At 40.1% G+C, this 21388-nt stretch overlaps 1 protein-coding gene across 2 annotated transcripts in view; it reads right to left on the bottom strand.

Moving 5' to 3' along the window:
- SLC4A4 (solute carrier family 4 member 4) overlaps nt 1–21388 on the bottom strand; it is a 392678-nt gene that overhangs the window by 345673 nt on the left and 25617 nt on the right. For both annotated transcript variants that reach the window (XM_027854521.1, XM_027854522.1), the window contains exon 2: nt 4543–4616. In XM_027854521.1, the coding sequence (XP_027710322.1) occupies nt 4543–4615 (73 nt within the window). In that variant the 5' untranslated portion in view covers nt 4616. The remainder of the gene's footprint in view (nt 1–4542; nt 4617–21388) is intronic.

The following is a 21388-nucleotide window of genomic DNA, read 5'->3' as shown; positions in this document are numbered from 1 at the left end:
TCATATATAAAAATCACAGGAGCTGAAGGTGTCACCAAGAAAAAGAGTTTCAAGAAAGAAGAGAAGCTTGAGGAACACTCATAGCTCTGGAATAGGATATAGATGATAAAAAGATGGATAAGAAGTGGTCAGGCAGACAGGAAAACCAGTTGAAATAAGCAGAAACAGAAAAACAACATATAGAAGTCCTACAACTATATAAATAACAATCAAACAAGTGAAACTGAATACTATGAAATTATAATAACCAACTTTGGCCTAAAAGAAGATATATCAGAAGACATCTCCTCACGTTTCTTTGCAGAGGTGGGGGACCATGGGTTCCAAATACTGCACGCCAAGTCAGACTTTTTTTATTAGTTTTTGTGCTGAACTTTTTTTTCCTTCTATTTAAATAATTCTTTATTCTAAGGAGTAGAACTCTGGGCAGAGGTCAGAAAGGAATTCATTAGGAAGTGTAGGTGATATAAAGTCAAAAGACGTAGATAAGAATATTTTTTAAACCACTACAGTCAAAAGCAAAATGACTTCTTATATGTGATGTTAGACATGGTTGCTTTTTCAGTCATTTTTGCCTAACCATTTTGATCTGTTATAAGAGAGGGCTCATCAGTAGGAATGGGGAGTAATCAATAAATGACTATAACAAGAAAACAAAAACAAAATGAACTAAAATATTTCTAACCAATGAAATTATGGTCCTTTATAAAGAGAGCTAGGTCAACAATCAAGTTTTTAGTTCCTCATCCACAAGGATGGAGAAAACAGATAAACTGTCCTTTCCACCAAGTGTGGAGCTCCAGCGAGAGTACTGAACTTGAGAATCTGAATTCAAATCCTGATTCTGGCACTTATTACTTATGTGACCATGAGCAAGTCACTTCATTTCTCTGACCTCATTTCCTCACTTGTTGAGAAAAAAAATGGTGGTGACAATACATTTAGAGCATGCCCAATTATGATAAAAATACAAGCAGTTTTTATTTTCAATTCCTCCATCCTCACTTCCTGAGCTACTTTGTACCAGCTGAGCACCCCTCCCTCCAGAACCAGTTCAGGCCAAGCGTGACCTCATCCTGAATCCTAGAAGTTCTCATGGCACCTCAAGAGTTGGGAGGGCTCCATAGAGTGGATGAATCATGGTCAGTGGTATCATAGGGCTCCTGCCATGAAGACGTGTCAGGAAATCAATCATATCCTGGAGGCCCCACCATCGACTTGCCCAAACTCTCCAATCCCACACCTCACATAATGACCCTACCACAACATTAGCCAATCATGGATATTAATCATAAAAATTTAAATTCCTTGCTTACATGTAAAAAATGGCAGATTTTATAGATATTGGGAGGGGGGAAGACTGGGACAGATTCATTTCATTAGACTTAATTCCATCAGTATAGGGAACTCAAAATGTGTAAATTCCCTTTTCATATAGAAAACTCATCTATAACCTAGGGATTCTGCAGATTGCCTGGGGCTCTGAGAGAGATTCAATAATTTGCCCATGGTCACAGAGCCAAGATGTCATTATGTGCCAAAGATGAGCTATTTCTCAATCTACTCCCAACAGCAAATCATCATCATCATCAGAGTTAGCATTTATATAGAACTTTAAGGTTTATTATAAAGTGCTTACAAATATCTCATTTTACCTTCACAACCACCTTGGGAGGTAGATGTGGTATGATATAACATGACAGGACATGACATGACATGATATGATGCCATATGATACAGTATAAATAGCATAACAATATAAAATAGCATAATATAAAATAACATATGAAGGAAGGAAACATTCATTAAGCACCTTCTATGTGCTAGGCCCTGGGTTATAAATATTAACTCATTTGATCCTCACAACAACCCTGACAGGTAGGTGCTATTATTATTCTCTGTTTATAGATGAGGAAACTGAGGCAGACAGAGGCTAAGTGACTTAGCCAGGGTTAAACAGCTAAGAAGTATCCGAGGGAGGATTTGAACCCAGTCTTCCTGGCTGTCCCTGTCTACTGCTCCATCTAAAGCTGCTCTTTTAATATTAATGCTAATGGTCAAACATTTTGAATTTACAAACACATTCATAACTGACTTCATTAATTGCCTTATTTCATACTTTAAAAGCCTGAGTGAATGTTTATGTTCCTTTTATTTATGTTGTTATCTTAATTTCAGGGGAAATTCCCCCTGAAAATCAAGGGAAATACCTCAGGAAATTCATTTCTCAGTCAAAGCCCGAAGAAATGCCATGTCCAACATCCTATTACAAGGTGCTATCAACCCCTGCAGACCTTACAAAACCAAGCACATGATTTGCATCTCCTGTGAACTGCGCCAAAACAGCCTTCTCAAGGAAAAAGGAAAAAAAAAGAAAAAAGCCCATTACAGCCTATTCTCAGAAATTTCCCAGCTCATTCCCATCGAGACCTACCTTCATTGTCCTAAAGAAAAAGCAAGAAGCTCAGAGAACTGGTGGATTTCTTATATCTATGTGTCCTCCTTGTTAATATCTATTCCCTTTGACATTTGGACATTGCAATGGAGGTTTAATGTGACATGGGACAAAAGTCTAAGGATTTTGCTCTTACTACCTTAAAAATGTTCCCACAGCCATGGAGCTAAAGGACGGGGAACTGAGGAAACACTATGAAAGCAAAAAGAACCTATAGGAATTCTTTTTTTTTTTTAGCGGCGCACCAGGCAAATGTTCATAAATCAGACTCAGAAACATAGGAACGGAGAGATGTAAGAAGGAGGGAAGGCGTTCATGGCAGGATGGAGCACTTCTTTGCCCTGAGATATCTCAAAGGACAGCTCAGTGTCCAAATGGAACTTTCCAGGGAGCCATGAAGAATAACACGGACACCAATATGCTTCTAGGTAGTCCTGAACATTTGTGATGGCCCCTCTTTCCTAGGACCTATCATTTGGTCTACAACAGGGGTTCTTAACCTAGGATTCACTAATTTTTTAAATATTTTTGACAACTGTATTTTGATAGAATGGGTTTTCTTTGTAATCCTCTGGATTTTTATTTTATGCATTTCAAATCATTCTTCTGAGAAGGGGTCTAACAGGTTTTACTAGACTACCCAAAGGGTTCACGACACACAAGAGGTTAAGAAACCCTAATCTAAAATAAAACATTGTTCCAGACCATGCTAACCCATCACCCCTTCCTCTCAGGCACCTCAATCTTCCATATTCAGGCTGCTGTGGGCACTAACCAACCTCAATGTGGCAGTAATCAAGTCAGAGCCTCCAATAAATAAATAGCCTGTCAGGAGATTGCAATTGCATATGGTTAATTTCCATGTAAGATTTTGTCCTTTATGCTGTTTGCTCAATTTTGTTTTGTTAGAACCGACCTGGGATTTCATTATCGTGGGAGTTCCCAAAGAGGAAATTCTCCTTTCTGATACAGGTTCTCACCTTCTCTACAACTTAGAAAGCAGAGATGCTTAGGTTACTGAGAGGCTAAATAATCTGTACAGTGTCATCCAGTCAGTACGTGACAGGAGAGAGATTTGAACTCAGGTCTTCTTGACTCCAGACCAGTTCTTTCTCCACTACTCCATGTTGCCTCTCATCATTTAAGAATTTTATCATTTAATAGCATTCTATTTTCTCTTTTAACAATTACTTTATTATACACTAATTAAGTCTTGCAGTACCAAGCATCTACCCACTTTGTAGATGAGTAGACACAGGCAGACAAAATGTCACAGAAAAAAAAAGTTTAAAAAATAATTCCTAAGTTAAAGCACTAATCTTATTTGGTCCATAAAGACCAGTATTAGTCATGAGGGCTCCTAGAGAGTCAGTGAAACTCCTTCCCTTTTCACTGAGAGATGCAAGTCCATCTTTTTTTTCAGCTATGAGCCAGCCCCAATTCCCATTCTCAATCCCCTCGTCAGAGACCCATTTTGCCAACAATGTTGACATCACTCTGGTATCAGTCTCCCTTTGTAACATCTGCTTGTCTACACTGTAACATACAAGAGAATATTTATTAGCAAGCATTGCCAAGTACATTTATATAAAGCTAGCAGCTTCTTTGAATTAGTCACTTACTGGTGGCTGGTTAATATTATCACACCAAATAATTTTTTTTTTAAAGGGAGCATAACTAACACTGGCACCTGCTTCAAAATCACATTCCCAGAGTCCTCAATTTAGCATTAGAAGGGGCTTTAGAGATCCTAGGAAAGGTAACATCAAATTGACCAAGGTTCTGACCTCAGAATGAAGTTCTCAATCTAATCTTTCTCTCTCTCTCTCTCTCTGTGTCTCTGTGTGTGTATCTCTGTCTGTCTCTGTCTCTGTCTGTCTCTCTCTCTCTCTGTCTCCCACTCTCTCTCTCTCTCTCTCTCTCTCTCACACACACACACACACACACACACACACACACACTAGACACAAAAGACTCTCTAAGGAAAAGCTTTGGTTTCTATCATCAGAGATATCATTTGAATTGAGTGTCCAGACATAAACAAACGTACATATAGAGATCCACGAGCCCCCACCAACAGCACTCACCTTCCACTTCCTCTTCATCACACACGTGTTTCAGGAAGGAAGCCCCTCTGTCCAGGACGGCTTCATCCTCCATCCTATAGTAATAGAAAAGAAAAAACGAATGCTCAGATTTCTCCTGGAGAGAGCCACTAGACGTAGCCCAGCTTCTGGGCAGGTTAACCTGCTGCGCGTTGCCGTTCATATCAGCAGCAGGCCACTCACTCTTCTCTCTTCTCCTACAACTCTGTTGTGGCTGCTTTGGAGGGGTGTTCAGGATTACAACAGCCCCACATAGCTCGAATTCTAGAATTAGCAAGTGCAGGAAGGGTAATCACAGACCAGCAGAGGGTTTCCCCCTCCCCACCCCCAAGCACTCTGGTGTGTTTGCAGAAAGCAGACAAGAAACCAGAGAGGAGAGGAAGTTTGGTATGTCTGCAGAAACGAGTGCTGATCGTTCGTGGAAATCCAGCATCAGCGAACAGCTCTGATGATACCTGCTGCAGAAAATGTATACACTCACACGCCCCCCTATGCACACCCACCCACATGCAGAGAGAGAGAGAGAGAGAGACAGAGAGAGAGAGAGAGAGAGAGAGAGACAGAGAGAGAGAGAGACAGAGAGAGAGAAAGAAAGACCGTCTAACGCACAGTAGGAGCCTAGCCTTCAGCCAGCCTCTTAATACCAGCAAAACATACGCTTCTGTCAAGGGGCAAGCTTTGAGTCACATGTTGGCCTTACAGAGTTCTGATATCTGAGGATTAATCTGAGACCCAGCTCTAACAATAGTTGAGCCATCCCAGCGGTCACTCAGACATATCACTCATTCATTCACTTTCTTCCCTCTTCTCGCTTCAAGGTTTCCCCATCCTGGCCCTTTAACTGTCTTCCACGGGGTACAGCATTCTTTAGTTGAGAGCCATATTCTGCAGCTCTCCTGTCATGTTACATAATAGGATCTACTCTGCATTTTCACATGCTAAATAAGACCTCACGAGCCTTCCAAGTCTTGACAGCATTTTTAGGCCAACCGTTGCCAAGCACATTTCTAAGTTTACAGTACGAATTAAGGGTTATTTTCATACTCGGAGCCTCCTTCCTTTAATTGTATAAACTTTAGTAAGGAGAATTCCATGAACTCCATTTATAGTGAAGCTAGGAGAGAAATCACTCATGAGCTCTGCAGGGGCCAAAGAGAGGATTTTATAGTCTACTCGTCAAATCCAATGTATTGTTCACTATTGTAGATCTATTTTTCTTAAATTTTTAAATGTTTTTAAATTTTTGATTTTTAAATATTTTGCTTTAAAAAATGACTACCAAAGGTCTAAATCAGAAATTTGTTCTAATCAACCCATCAACAAGCATTTATTAATCCCCTACTAAATGACAGGTATTGTACACACGAAAGGAAAAGACAACATATAAACAAATAAAGACATACGAGATAATATACGTGGATGTGCAGTGTAGGGATATTTCCCTATATTCTATTACATGAATGCATCCATCCTATCTTCCCTAAGTGGCTTGTCATCAATCACCTAGAAACATGGAAAATTCCTCCCCTGAAGTCATGGGACCAGTATCCAAATCCTTCACCTGGGTTATCCTTTTACTATATGCAAACCACAGATAAATGACCCAAACTGGACCACTAGCTAGCTAGCGGCATTGAACAATGGAGGAGTACTGACTCAAGTTAGAAGACCTGGATTCAAATTCTGCCTCCACCACTCTCTGTCATGGGCAAATCACCTCTATGAGACTCAGTTTCCTCAACTGTGAAAGGAGAGGGTTGGACTAGATGACTTTGAAGGTCTAAAGCTACGACCCTTTGACACTGGAGTCAGAGAGCCTGAGTTCAAATCTCATCTCTGACGCTAATTGTAATGCCCTGGACTTCAGTTTCCTCAGTGAGTTGGCCTCGGAGGTCCCTTCCAGTATTTACCCAACCTGACAAGCCATCACCAGCCTCTGTGTAGCAGGGCAAGCCTTGTCCCTGCTTGGACTGTAATCCCTTCTCATGTCCATCTTTCAAAATCCGGATCTTCCCAGAAGGCCTAGCTTACATGACAGTTCCTCTGTACCTTCTCTGATCTCCCACACTGAAAGTTTTCTCTCTTTTGTCAGGTTTTCCTAAAATATTTTGACTGGATCTCTCCTCTGGCCACGTCATCAAGCATACTACCTTGTATATTACTTATGCATGCACATACCATATTCTCCCAGCACAATGAAGATAAACCCCTTGAGAGGCAGGGCTCAGTCATTTGTTATCATTCAATGTCTACTGCCTAGCACAGTGCCTCACACATAGAAGGCATGGAAGAGAAGCACGTGTTGAATCAAAATACGAAAGAAGACGACTCCAGTCCAGTCAATAAGCAGTGTGGTCCTGCCTTATCAAGGACCTCCACCAGCCCAGGAATCAAAATTCATTGATAATACGTTGTTTATAGACCCAAGTAAGGATGACAACTCAAGAATGAAATCATCTCAACAGATGTCCAAAGCACAGAATGTCCCTGGACCTGTCGATTGTTCCAGGCCATCTATTTCCACTGTTCCACTTACTGGACAAGCAAAGTAGTTTAATCCACCTTCTTTAGACTAAGTTTGAACAAGCGTGCACCAGGCACTGTCCTCAATGCTTTACAAATCTTATCTCATTTGATCTTCACAACAACCCTGAGAGTTAGGTGCTATTAAACCCCCATTTTATGGTGAGGAAACTGAGGCAAATGGAAGTTAAGTATCTTGCCTAGGGTCACACGGTAAGTTTCTCAGCCTAGACTTGAACTCAGGTCTTCCTTTTTCCTAGTTTAGGGCTCTATCTACTGAACCATCTAGCTATTAGCTCTCCTCACTTCAACATTAACCAACAAAAACCAACATTCCATCTTAGGACATTCCCAGGGCCTCTAAAATTTTCCTCCACAAAATCTAAATTTATTAGACATTGAGTCTATAATTCCCTAAAACAGAGATTAATTTGTTATATCTGAGTTTTCTCCAATCTTCCATGCAATAGGAGGAAGGTGGAGAAAAAAAATGTGTTATCAGTTACAGGGGACTATATGAGAGGGAGAAAGGTAGGGTTAAGAAAGGTAGTACAAGGGCTAATCCACACATTAAGTCTGCAATTCAATGTGGAGAAACCATCATGTCTGGGTTCCTTCTGAACTACTAACTGACAATAATTCCTAGAGCATTCTTTGGCTATTTGATAAACGGTTTCGATTTCCTCCAAGACCATATGTAGCAAGGAGTCAGAAATTCACTCAGGGGAAATCAACTCCTTGTGACTGCCGCAGACGTGAACCCCACATCATATTCTGAGAGCTGCCCCTTCTCTCCAAGAAGAGATAAGATGCCACATTCTGCAAGCATGAGTATTACAGACTAAAAATATAAAACCTGGGCACACACAACATGCGTGCTCTCAGTCCACTCCACCATTCATTTTAGACAACCACACACAGTCTCCTATACCAAAGGAGTAAATGGAACCCTCGGCTTCCTTTACCAGTGTGCCATGACTGTTAATTGTTTGGATCCAGAGGATTTTCCCCCCTTTGGTTCTAAAATTCCTTTGGATGTTGTTATTAGAACAGCTGGAAACATCTCTTTAAATGGTACGTATTTTCCAACCTAACTCGATGTCTTGTGTAACTTTACCCATACAGCCCCACAAACATTCCTGAAACATGCCTTTCAAACTGCTTGTGCATTTTGCTGGAAAAGAGAAAGGGAGGGAGAACTCCCTCACTGAAGGGTGTTCATATCACAGGCAAGAGGGAGTTCAGAATAGATTTGGAAGCCTCTCGCAGGCATCACGGGGATAAGGGTCATGTCAGTCTATCTTATAAAATTTACACTGAGCCAATATAGGTTTCTTGCCACATGGACTGTGACAGCAAAAGGTATAGCCCTGCTATATAAATCCACACCCAAAATGGAATTTTTCTTTTTCTCTGTTATTCCAGGAGAGAAAACCCATTGGAGTGGAGCACACGTCTAAATCAGCTGCCAAACCTATGGGCTCTTCCCTGGGGTCAGCTTACCATGGAACAGGCTCATCAGGGAGACTCGAGCCCATCAGAAGAAAGATTTAGGGAAAGCATAAGCCTTTGACTACAGCACCTCTGCCGTATTCTGTCCTCCCAAGAAAGCCTGCCCCTAAATGTCCTTGCCGACTGCCAACATGCTTCCCAGCTGGTCCACCCAGAGCAAGCAACTGCCAGTCAGCCAGTCAGCACGTGGCAGGCTGCCAGCACCCAGGCTTCAGAACGTAAGCCTGCCCCAGCACATTACTGTGAAAGGTTGAAGGTCTTTGGGCTCACTAGCCTTTAGACTCTCCTCAGTTACCCTCTCCATCCACCCCTCCCTTCCTGTGACCCATTTTGAACATTTTGTTTACCTTTATTGTAGTAGTACTTGGTTATAATTGTATACAGCCAAGCTTTCCTTCCTTGCCCAGGCATTTAAGAAGAGGATGAACAAGGAAATGGAGCCTTCCACCCCAGGTGGTCCCCTATCTAAATCTGAACCTCACTGCCTTTAGCTCACCAGAGAGAGCTGTGGAACTTGAGGTACTCAGGGGCAGCTTCAGAAGAGGAAAAAAAATGTACCTTACAACCTAGGGCAGAGGGTCTTAGCCTTTCTAATGTGTCTCTGGCCCCTTTTCCTGAAGCCTATGGACCCCTTTTCAGAATGGCTTAAAATAAAATTAGTAATAATTTATTTTCATAAAATTAAAGTGATACGATTAATCGTTTTAATTTAAGACATTAATTAAATTTAAAATTCCTGAGATAGTAGTGAAATACAGTTATCAAAATACACCTACTCTAGGGCATGACCTTGTGTTCCTCTGTGGAAAGGATTTATTCGCCTCTTTCGCCCAACAACTACTCCCACAGAACCATCCCACTTCCTCCCTTGCCCTGGCTTACCATCCCCTCCTCCTGCAGGTTAAGTTGGAAGTTATATAAGGATCGAGTTAATAATAGGATTTGCTAATTGCTCTCCTTCCCAAAAAACTCGCCAAGGTTAGGGTGTGCAGGAGACAGAATGACTTTCTCTTTTCACCACAGTGAATCCACAGTTGACGACATTGATGATTTCCTAAGTCACTTTTATGGCATAAAGTTTATTAGTTAACAATTTCTTTAAACTCCACTTGTTTTAACAGAACCATTCAGTGTCTTTACAAGCTTCAGGGAGCCTCATAATCTCTCATTTTACAACTGCCACCCTAGGCAGAGCAAATGTTTAAACTGATCTTGCTACCCGTGCCCTTTCACACTGAGTGAAGAGAAAGATTCACAGGGAGGGAAGGGTTTAAAGAGCAGATAGCCCGTAGGAAGTGAAAGGATGTACCTCCTAACTCCAAACCTAACTCTTTTCCCATTGGGCCATGCATTGTGAGCGTGGGTCCTTTATTTTATATAAGCGGTACCGACCTCTCAGAACCCAGATCCTGACTGCCTCTGCTAATTTACCTGGAGACCTCTCAGGAGGAAAAAAAAAATCACCAGTAGCAATAGTCTGTAGCAGCAAGTTCACCAACATATCCCATCACGTGTAACCCAGAAGTCAGTTCTGCCATCTAAAAGTGGGCACACAAAGACACCCACCTTTTTGCAAAGTTCCCTCTCTTCTGCTACTTCTAATCATTTCTAGAAGCTGGGAAATCATTTATTATTATTAGAATAAGCATACAAGTATCATCATTCTTTTTAAGCTAAAAAAAACTTTATGAAGTCTTTTCTTTGAAATAAGCTATTTTTAGTGTGTTTCACTTTAAAAAAAAAATCGGCTTGCAAGAACAATATTAATTCTTAACCTGAAGAGTTAGGAAAACTTATCAGGGCTTAAGTTTGCTGCCACCTTTTGGTGGTATATTGTCATTGTAGGCAACCAATGAAAATAGGTCAATAACCTAATATGCAAAGGGCTCCATTTGTGTGTGTGTGTGTGTGTGTGTGTGTGTGTGTGTGGATTGGAGGGGAGAGTACTTCTTCTAAAGAGTCAGCCCCCAGATATAATAGCAGAAGTTTAGTGATAGGAACACCTAAACTTTGACACATTGTTTCTGGAAAGAAATGATTATGTTCTGGAGTGGGGAAGGAAGAGAAGGGTCTCCAATGGTGAAAAAGCTAGTAATCAGAACAAATCACAGCATATCTCCTTCAAGTTCAGGAACTCACTTAAGAAACCTATATACCGGCATAAATTCAGAGCAGAAAAGCAATAAGGTAAGTCAATCAATCTGTCAACCACGAAGCACTGATTAAGCACCGGCTACGTGCCTAGCACTGTGCTAAGCCAAAAAGAAATAAAGCTAAAGGCAAGTAATAATTTTAAGAAGATACGATCTCTTAAAGAGAGACACCAGAGACGTAGACTGCACTGAAGCTTCCTAAACATACATCATGAGTAATTTCTTTAAAAAGCAGGTGGAGCCACTAGGAATGTCGAGGACCACAGAATCACAAAATATGAAACTGAAGGAATCCTGACAGCAAAATGACTGGCCAACAATTTGAGAGTCATTTCTAATTACCTATCAGACCACTAGCTTAGAGCCCAAGCTGGTTCAAAGTCAGCAAATTTGAAGAAAGAATAAAAATGAGATTTACTTAAAGAAGACGTCGATATTTAAAAATGAGAAATGGATAAAAGAATAGACATCAAACTAAGACTATTTCCCATGGAAATTTACCAGATCAAAATGAGTCAATCCAAAAAGCCCAGAAACTTCCTTAGCCTTCAAACACTTATGGACAGAGATGGTTAGGGTTAGTCTAAGCAAAGCCAAAAATGACCATACCTAATCACTCTTTATTTGCCAGAAAAATCATTAAAATGGCTTCACTAGAGTTTTGGAGCCAATAATAAGTGTCCAGTTAACTGAGATAATTTGGATACAAACTTAAAAATAGAAGACTAGACAAAAAAACCTGGGGAGAGTCCTGACAAATCTGTTATTCTTGAGTTCCCAGGAAATTATAAATCCATCACAAATCATGCTATGACTTCCCTCACAGAATTGTGGTACTGTTATCACAATTCACATTTTTATTGTGTTTCAAGGTTTGCCAAGCACTTGCATATTCCATCACAGGAGGATAACAAGGTATTATCATCTTCATTTTTAAAAATGTGAAGGAGGTTAAGAGACTTGCTCAGGATCAAGAAGTAAGTATTAGAACTAGAACTCTAACCCAGATCTTTTGACTTTAAGTTTACTATATTTTTCCATTATGCTAGGCTGTCTCCTAAGTAAAAGTGCTTCCCAACTTATAAACAGAACATCTTCAGAACATCCTGCATGTGTATGAATGCCTTGCTCACATTGTTCTGGGGCCCTATTAACCTCCTTGCCACCATTCCCTAACTCCCCATACCACCCCACAGAAAGCAAGAATCATTTCCAAGCTCTCTTCTCATGAGTGTATATGCAGGAAGGTGGTAGGAACAGCTGAGAGAAGCTCCTAATGCCGCCATATTTCTTTCTCCAAAAATTGAAGGAAATGATATTTTAAATAACATTTAAAATTCCACTGAGAAAAGTTTATTTAACCCATTGTGTGACTTAATTCTAGTACTAACCATACTATTAGCATTCACTATCATAGCACTCATAGTTTTATTTTAATTATATAATAGTAGTGTTAAAGCCATCATGTATAGAAAGCATTCCAAGTCCCAAACAACTCACTTACTTATCTAGGATACTTTCATAAGTTGGAAGCAACCTGCAGCTTAGAAGGTTACAAAGCAAATTGCTGAAATCAAAACAAATTATCAAAGTAAACACCAAAGGATGAGTCCAATAAAGATGCAGTCATCTCCTAGGCAAATTAAGTGTACATATTGCCTATAGTCAGTAGAATACTGTATAAACAAACTCCAAGAATTTTTTAAAAGACATTGTATGAAGTATTTTGCTAAACATTTATTTTTTCTTTAGACAATGTATACCTATTTGGGTAAACATCAGGTGCCTAAGACTCAAAACTAAATATTCATTCTTTGACACGTTTTATGTCATAAATCTCACATCACCTAACAGGAGATTTGGGACTTAGCTTTATTGTGAAATGTTGCCAATTAATAGTTAAGAAGGGATGGTTTCTTAAATGCCAGAAGAAAATCACCTTTTGCAAAGAAAAGTCTTGGAAGAAAGTTTCGATCTCTTTTCCTCACATCCCCAATCTCTTCACCTATATGGGCTTCCTAGCCTGCTAGTGAGAACCAAATTGGAAAGAGAAAGAAGAGCCCAAAGCAGTGTGAATCAAGCAGTCTTTGCTACCTTCCAGTCTTAACAGCAGGAGAGCAACAACAATAAGCTTTTGTTAAGCACCTGCTATGTGCCAGATACTGTACTAGGCATCAGAGACGCAAAGACAAACATGAAACAATCCCTGTCTTCAAGGGGCTTACATTCTGTTATGGGAAACCACACGTACACATATAAGTTTTTAAAAATGGACATGCCAAGTAAGTACTAGGCAATTTCCAGGGGGAAACAATAACAGATGGAGAGATGAGGAAAGCTTCCTGTAGGAGATTGAGCTGAACTTCAAAGGAAGCTAGGGATTCTATGAATTCATGGTTTTGCATAGAAAACAGCCTGAGCAAAAGCATGGAGGTGAGAGATGCAATATTATGGGTAAGGAACAGCAAACAGGCCACATTGGCTGGAATAAAGACCATGACAAGGAAAGCAAGGGGAAATAAATCTAGAAAAGTAGGCGGGAACCAGACCACGGAGAATTTTAAATGTCAGATGGAGAAACTTATCCTAGAAGTAACAGGAAGCCCCAGAAGATTTTTGAGCAAGAGAGTGATGAATTCAAATCTGTGTTTAAGAATATGAATTTGTGGTTGTTGCTGTTCAGTCATTTTTCAGTTATGTCTGACTTTAGGACCCCATTTTGGGTTTTTTTTTCCCTTGGCAAAGATCCCGGAGTGGTTTGCCATTTCCTTCTCCAGCTCATTTTCCAAATGAGGAAACGGAGGCAAACAGAGTTAAATGACTTGCCCAGGGCCACACAGTTAATAAATGTCTGAGACAGAATTTGAATTCAGGTCTTCCTGACTCCAGGCTGGGTACTCTAACCTTAGCTGCCCCTTCCAACTTGATACCATTCAGCATTCTAATGCCTCTAGGTTAAGGCATGTTTTGTGTCTAGGCTATGTTAAAAATGCATGCAGTTACTTAGGAAAAATGGATGGGAAGCACTTTGAGGTGGCAAGCAAGTCCCTTAAGCCACAGCACTACAATTATCTTCATCTTGGCTCTCTAGGCAAAGCGGAGAAGCCCCACCAGTTCTTCACTCAAAAGATTCTGCTTCATCCAATCACCTTTCAGCCTCTTGTTACAGGAAAAACAGAGTTTACAGCAACACATTTCAGGCTGGCTCTCTGGGAACTGCAGACAAGCCCCATCAGCTCTTTATTCAACCCACTCTCCAACCACCTCCCAGTGGGTCAAGCTTCTTCTCACAGAAAAGCAGAAGCAAAGCATGTCTTTCCCCCCTGGCGTTTTCTTCCTCTCAAACAAAAGGAAGCAGGAGTAAGCAATAGAACAAACTGCAGCAAAGTTCAGCTCTCTTCCAATCATCAGGTTGCAAGCGTAGCGTTCCCGTCAGTTGACTCTCTTACTGAAGTTTTTACGCTCAGATTGGGATGATTTCTTAACCGCTCTTGCTGTCCTCTTACCTCTTCTCTGGCTGGCTCCTTAATCCCCTCTGGTTTCTTGAATTAGAGCCTCCCAGTTGTCAGTGACTCATCCATCCTTTTCTTATGAGGTAAAATTCATGAGATCCGCTTTTCAGTCACTTATGAAACCAATAGTTTTTATTTAATCTTATTTTAGCTTCCAAACAGTTATTTGATTTACTACTTTATTTTAACCTCTCAAATAAAAAAATAAACAAAAAAAAGTCTCATGCAATTGAGGGACCACAATGCCTTGCAGCCCAGGTCATTTTTCTGCCCTCAGACAGTCCCTCCAATCTGAGGAGGCAAGTCTCTATCCAGTCCTCCTAACAATCTCTCTATCTCCTCACATTTTGACAGAAAAAAATTTCTTTACAGCATTTTTTCATACACAAAAGTTCTTTTTCTATGCTTTCAGCAACAAATATGCGTACACATAAAAGAGATGGTACCTTGCATGTTCAGTTATCATCTTTATACAGATGACTTCCAGACCCAGCCCTTATCACACTCCTGAACTCCAATCACAAAGTGTCTGTTGGACAGTTCCAAGTGGATATCCTGTGGGCATATCAAGGTCAATATATCGAAAAAAAGAAGTCGTTATCTTTCTCAACAAATTTACCTCTCTTCTGAACTCTTTATGTTAGGAGTACCACCATCCTTTCTGTCCCTGAGGTTTGAAACCTTGATGTCATTCTTAACTCCACACTTTCATTCTCTCCACATGTCTAAGAAGTTGCCAATTTCATCATTCCTAATTCTATATCTCTCATATCCATCCACTTTGAATGACTTAAGAACTCTGGTCAACACAATGACCAATGATTAATCCAGAGGACCAGTGGATACACACCTTCTGACATAGAGGTGAGGGACTAAATACATTAAGACATAGGCTTTTGGACATAAACAATTTGGGAATTTATCTTGCTTGATTATACATATTTGTTACAAGGGTTTAATTTTTCTTTTTTTTCTTCTTTCTTGGGGTGGGGAAAACAAATATTTGTTAACTGAAAAAAAGTTAATTTTTAAAAGAATGTGATGAAGTCTTCATAAAATTCAAAAATCACCTAAACGCACTTTAAATTTGTCATGAAACAAATCCAAGCGATATTTTTTACAAATACACATGTGTATGTATGGTAGCCCAAAAAGACTACTGGCTCTGGAATTCAAGCCCTCCTCACCTATCAGATTTTGATAGCCTCCTAATTGGTCTGCCTGCCTGAGTTCTCTTCCCATGTTAATCCATCCTTTACATAGCTGCCAGCTGCTAATTTTCTGCAAGCACAGGTCTGACCACATCACTCCCCTACTCAATAAACTCCCTGTCACCTCCAGGATCACTCCTCTGTCTTGTATTTTAAAACGCTTCACAATCTGGCCTCAACTCACCTTCCCAACATATATAGCACATTACTCTATGGTCCTGCCAAATTTACCTTCTTACTGTTGCTCATACATAACTCACCCATCTCCACACAATGTCTAATCCCATTCCTAAGACATCTTCCTCATCCCCACCTCTTAGAATCTCCAGCTTTCTTTTAGGCTTAGATCATGAGTCACTTTCTACATAAGGTCTCTTCTCTTCTCTCTTATGTCTTCACCAAAAAAATCGTCATGTATTTACTTTGAATAAATCTCTGGAACAGACCTTCTGCAGCCTCTCTTATAGAACCTATAGATACTATAATTGAATCTTTAAGAGGCCATAGAATCTTCTTTTTTAGGCAATTGGGGTTAAGTGACTTGACCAGGGTCACACAGCTAGTAAGTATCAAGTGTTTGACGTGAGGCCGGATTTGAACTCAGGTCTTCCTGACTTCAGGGACGATGCTCTATCCACTGCACCACCTAGCTGCCCCGAGGTCACAGAATCTTGAGAAGCTGGAAATTTAAGTGTGTTTCTGGAGAGACTGTTATATGTCTTGGCTAAAGAAAAATTAAGATGATGATGATGATGATGATGATGATGATGATGGTAATGATGATGATGATGATGATGATGGTGGTGATGATGGTGATGATGGTGATGATGATGGTGATGATGGTGATGATGAGAATTCGCTCTTCTATAGAATTTTAACATTTCCAAAGCTCTTTTCATATGAAGAGAAAGAGAATGACGGGAACTTCTTTCCAAAGAGAACTGTTTCAACTCTTATCTTGTGAAGAAACATTATGAAAAAAGATTCCTGAAAAAACACTTTAATTGGTATCGTAAGAGAACTAAACGGTAGTATTGTGTTTTCAGAATTGAGAAGTCAAAAATTGTAGTGATTGTTAAAGATAACTTTGCTGTGATCTTTCTCACAGCTGATACACTATACATAGTTAAGTTTTTGTTCTATTGCACAGCTGGTAACCTTGATGGTTATTTAACCCTAGAAGATTAATTAGTGGGAGGAAGACAGACAGAGACAAAGAGAGAGACAGAGACAGAGAGAGGAACAGATAGTTATGATCATGTAAAAAGAAGATTTTACAGTGTATTAAATAACATTTCAAATGCTAAGGTGGCATCTCAGAGAAAACTGATTAATTAATGAGAGCTGATGTAATTCTAGAATGTAATGTGGAAATATTGCAATGTGCCTGTTTGATTACCTTAGAACCCAGAATGATATGAATAAGGAAAATGGACCAGTATCAGGTAGAGAGAGGAATGATTAGCCTATATAGACTAGCCATAAAAGTGTCAACCCTAAGCTCCTGCCACACCTACAAATGCACATTATCTCCCCTGGACTGCCTGCAAGCTCTCTGAAGACAAGAACTTTTTCATTTCTGTCTTTGCATCCCCAATGTTGAGGACAGAATACAGTAGGAGTCTAATAAGTGCTTGTTGCTTGCTGACTGATTGACTGGTTAGATGATCCTAGAAATAGTTTTGTAGCCATAAGTTTAACAGAAATATCAGCTACTCTTGTGATTTTTTTAAACTTTTATTCAGAATTTATAAGCTCAGGAAAGGTTTTATGTAAGACATAAACAAACTTAAGCACACTTCATCAGATTAAACACCTTCTTGAGTTCTCCAATTACTCAAAATGTCATTATTTAGTTGTTTTAAAAATTATCCAAGCCCAAGTTTCTGCTTATTCTTGATCCTTCATGCCTACCTTGGTCCATTCCAGCATTCACTAGGGCAACTCCACTGGAAAGCAAACAAATCAAATGGGGAAAGAAAATCAAATTCCTCAATTTGGTTTTCATGGGGAAACTTTAATCTATAGACTAAAATGAGGTGGATGAGTCATCTGTAAAGTTGTCACTTGGTCAATGCATAACCATCTCCACAAGGCTTTGGAGGTTGGAAATGGAATGTCCTGTACAGGGAAGTGAACAGACCAGTTTCCCTGAAATTAAAACTGCGTGAAGGAGAGTCATGTGAAAGAAGAGAAGAAAGTTAGAAGGAAATCAGAATGTGTAGGGCTTGGGTTGCTCTAAATTCTATCCAATACAAAATGAGTGATTTCCCATTTGAAGGGCTTTCAAAGTACACCATGATTCACTCTAACTGAACTACCAGGTCATGAAACAGTCATATCTTCATTTGCACAGTTATCCTTTCCACATAGTGGGGCATAGGGGCACAGCACCCCCATTATCTGGAAAATCTACATAAAATTTTTGGGCCCTCCCTTCGTACCAGAGAAGAAGTCTGAATTTTTTCTTTTCCTTCTATGGAGTGTTTACACTAACTTATTGTAAAATGTGGGTTGATATTATACAATACTATACATATATTTTATGTATTTCTTAGTGTCTAAACTTTTTCTGTCATCCTCCAGTCTTCATGTGTCCATGGCTTCCACAAAACTCCTATTTAATTTTTCATGCTGACCCACAATATATCAGAACCACGATGGGGAAAGTCATGATGTAGAAGAGATAGCTGTATATTGTTTTCTTTGGATCATAATATGGAAAAAATTTCATGCCTCCACAGGTGAAACGGACTTCCCTGTAACATGTACGAATTGAATACTCTGTTGTTAAGTAACCATGTTAACTGGGCTTGGTTGTAGTATCACACTTTCTGATCTTTCGGACAAAACAAAGAACATGAGTAATCATTGGTCAAGCCCAGAGGTACCATCCCAAAACTGACAGGCTCTTCCACCATCATTTATACACAAATAACTATGGATAGTGGCAGGGGCTGGGAAGGTAGTTTGAGTTTAAAAGTGGGGGGTCCACATTTCTGATTCATAAATCACTTTTTAGATGACCTAAGTTCAAATCCTACCTTAGACACTGACTAGCCTTGGGACCCCAGGCAAATCACTTCCTTCCTCAGTCTTGGTTTCTTATCTTTGAATTGGGGATAATAACATTGATCCCTACACCTTCCAGGGTTGATGTGAGGATGAAATGAGTTAACATATATGAAGCACTTTGCAAACTTTAAAGTCCAATATAAATGCTAGCTATTAGATATCACATGAAGAATCTGTCTTCAGTCTGCTTCTGTCTTTAGAGTAGGAATTCTTAACCATTTCTGTGTCTTGGACTGCTTGGGAAGTCTGGTGAAGCCTATGGAATCCTTCACAGAATGATGTTTTTTTAAAATGCATAAAATCAAATACAGAGGATTGTAAAGGAAGCCTATTTTATTGAAATACAGTGATCATGATATTAAAAAGCAAGTTCGTAGATCCCAGGTTAAGAGTCCCTGCTTTAGAAGCATTTGTGGTTGTTCAGTTGCTTCAGTTGGGTCTGACTCTACGTGACCCCATTTGGGGTTTTCTTGGCAAAGATATCAGAGTGGCTTGCCATTTCCTTCTCCACCTCATTTTACAGATGAGGAAACTGAGGCAAACAGGGTTAAATGATTTGCTGGGGTCACACACCTAGTGTGGAGGCTGGATTGGAACTCAGGAAGATGAGTCTTCATAACTTCAGGCCGGATACTCCACCCGCTGTACCACCTAGCTGCCCCCTAAAGGCATTACTATAGATAAATATTGGTTTGCTCAAGGTGACACATTTAGTTAACAGCAGAGATAGCTTTAGGATGCAGACTCCTAACTCCCAGCCCAGAGATCTTTCTGTTATACAACACAGATACCAAGTGAATCAGGCCTCATGGGGGAGAAAAGGTGGTAGAAGAGGGGACCAAGAAGCAGGCAAAGTAGGATGTGCCGAAGAAATTTCTCTTCATTTTTGACTCAGCAACTGACAAAAATCACGTGCAATAAGAAAGCAGGTATACTTCATCTTAAGCAAACAGTCAATGACCATCTGGATTTACAAAGCCCAGAATTTAGGCAATAATTGTTCACTATGCAAAGGCTCCATTGTCTATGCAAAAAGAACGTTCACTATAGGGTTCCCCAAAATAGCAAACCTGCAATCTCACAGACTCTGCTGGACAGGGCCTTCAAGATCATCTAGTCTTTTTATAATTTCTTTTATAGGTGTAGATATTGAAGATATTTTTATAGGTGGAGAACTTGAGGTACAGAGAGATGGCACCATGTTGAAAGGTAGAATCAGAACAGGGACAGGACCCAGATCTCCTGAGTGCCAGCCCCACGCGATCCCCTGCTGTCTCCCTAGGAACTTAAAATAGGATTCTACCTAATGCCTAATAGCTAACACTTGTATAGTGCTTACTATGCATTAGGCACTGTGCTAAATGCTTTACAATTCTTATCTTATTTGATCCTCACAATAACCCTGGGAAGTAGGTGCTATTATCATGCCCATTTTACAGAAGAGGAAACTGAGGCAGGCAGCAGTTAAGTGACTTGCCCAAGGTCACACAGATAGGAAGTATGTAAGACTGGATCTGAACAGAGGTCTTCCTGACTGTAGACCCAGCAGTCTATACACTCTTCTTGCTGAGCAGCCGTTTCAGCTGCATCTGACTCTGGATGACCACATTTGGGGTTTTCCTGGCAAAGATACTGTAGTGGTTGCCATTTTCTTCTCCAGCTCATTTTACAGATGAGGAAATTGAGGCAAATAGGATGAAGTGACTTGCTCAGTATCACGCAGCTAGTAAGTGCCTAAAGTTGAATTTGAATTCAGGAAGATGAGTCTTTTTGAGTCCAGGCCCTGCACTCTATCCACCGCACCACCTGGCTATATTTTAGCTATTATTAGATTACCACTCGGTAAAACTTAAAGTGCTATATAGATGGTAAATAAATTTTTGTTCCCTTCCCCCTTGCCCTTGATTAAGGCAGCTAGATGGCAAATTAGATAGAGCACTGGACCTGAAGTCAGGAAGACCTGGGGTCAAATCTAGCCTTTCTAGGTCTCCCTAGTTGATCCTGTGCAAGTCACTTAACCCTGATCTTTTCAATTTCCTCATCTGCAAAATGGGAGTGATAATAGCACCCACCTCCTAGGGGTTTTGTGAAGATCAAAGAAAATAACATAGATAGAGCACTTTGCAGACCTTAAAGCATTAAGTAAATGCCCACCATCATTATCCATAGTCTCCAAGGCTAAGCCTAGAGAAATTCTTGAAAACAAGATTGATTTTCCATTCCCTTCTACCACCTTAATGTACTAAATGAAAAATTACCAAAGAGTTTACTTTAATTGATTTATTTAGGGAGATGCTCATGAAAAATCGACCTCTGGGTGTGGAGTTTTGTCATTTCCCAGATTTTCACTGGGCTCCCTAAAGTCGGGACTTTCCCAGGGATTGAGGGAAAGGGTTACCTCAAGGAGAACCCGCCCTTAACAAGTCACTTGGCAGAAGATGTGGACTAGAAAGTAGAGAGTGGAAAGGAGAGGTACAAGGGGAAAGGACAGAAAGTTGTGACAGAATGAGGAAGACAAGGGTTATTTTTTTCCTTTTTTGTTGTTGTTTTAGTTATACATTTTGGTTTTTTATACCACTGACATTTCCCAGTATCCCTATCTCCACTAAACCTTCCCTGTCACAAAGAAAAATGGTTCAACAAAGCCAATTGGCACGGGGACCATATCTGATGTTGCATGCAACATTTTGGCACCTATAGATTCCCCCCACCACCCCCCCGAAAGGAGGCCAGTTTCATCATCTCTCCACCGAAACCAGCATGAGTCATGGTTTTTCATCTGAGTCCAGCTGAGTTTGGGGGTTGTTTTCTTTTACTTTCTTGTCGTCCTTTCAGATACTCT

This window comes from Vombatus ursinus, unplaced genomic scaffold (genome assembly GCF_900497805.2).
Source record: "Vombatus ursinus unplaced genomic scaffold, bare-nosed wombat genome assembly UNPS02010461.1, whole genome shotgun sequence".
Classification (NCBI taxonomy): Eukaryota; Metazoa; Chordata; class Mammalia; order Diprotodontia; family Vombatidae; genus Vombatus; species Vombatus ursinus.
This window is presented reverse-complemented; position numbering and strand designations above follow the sequence as displayed.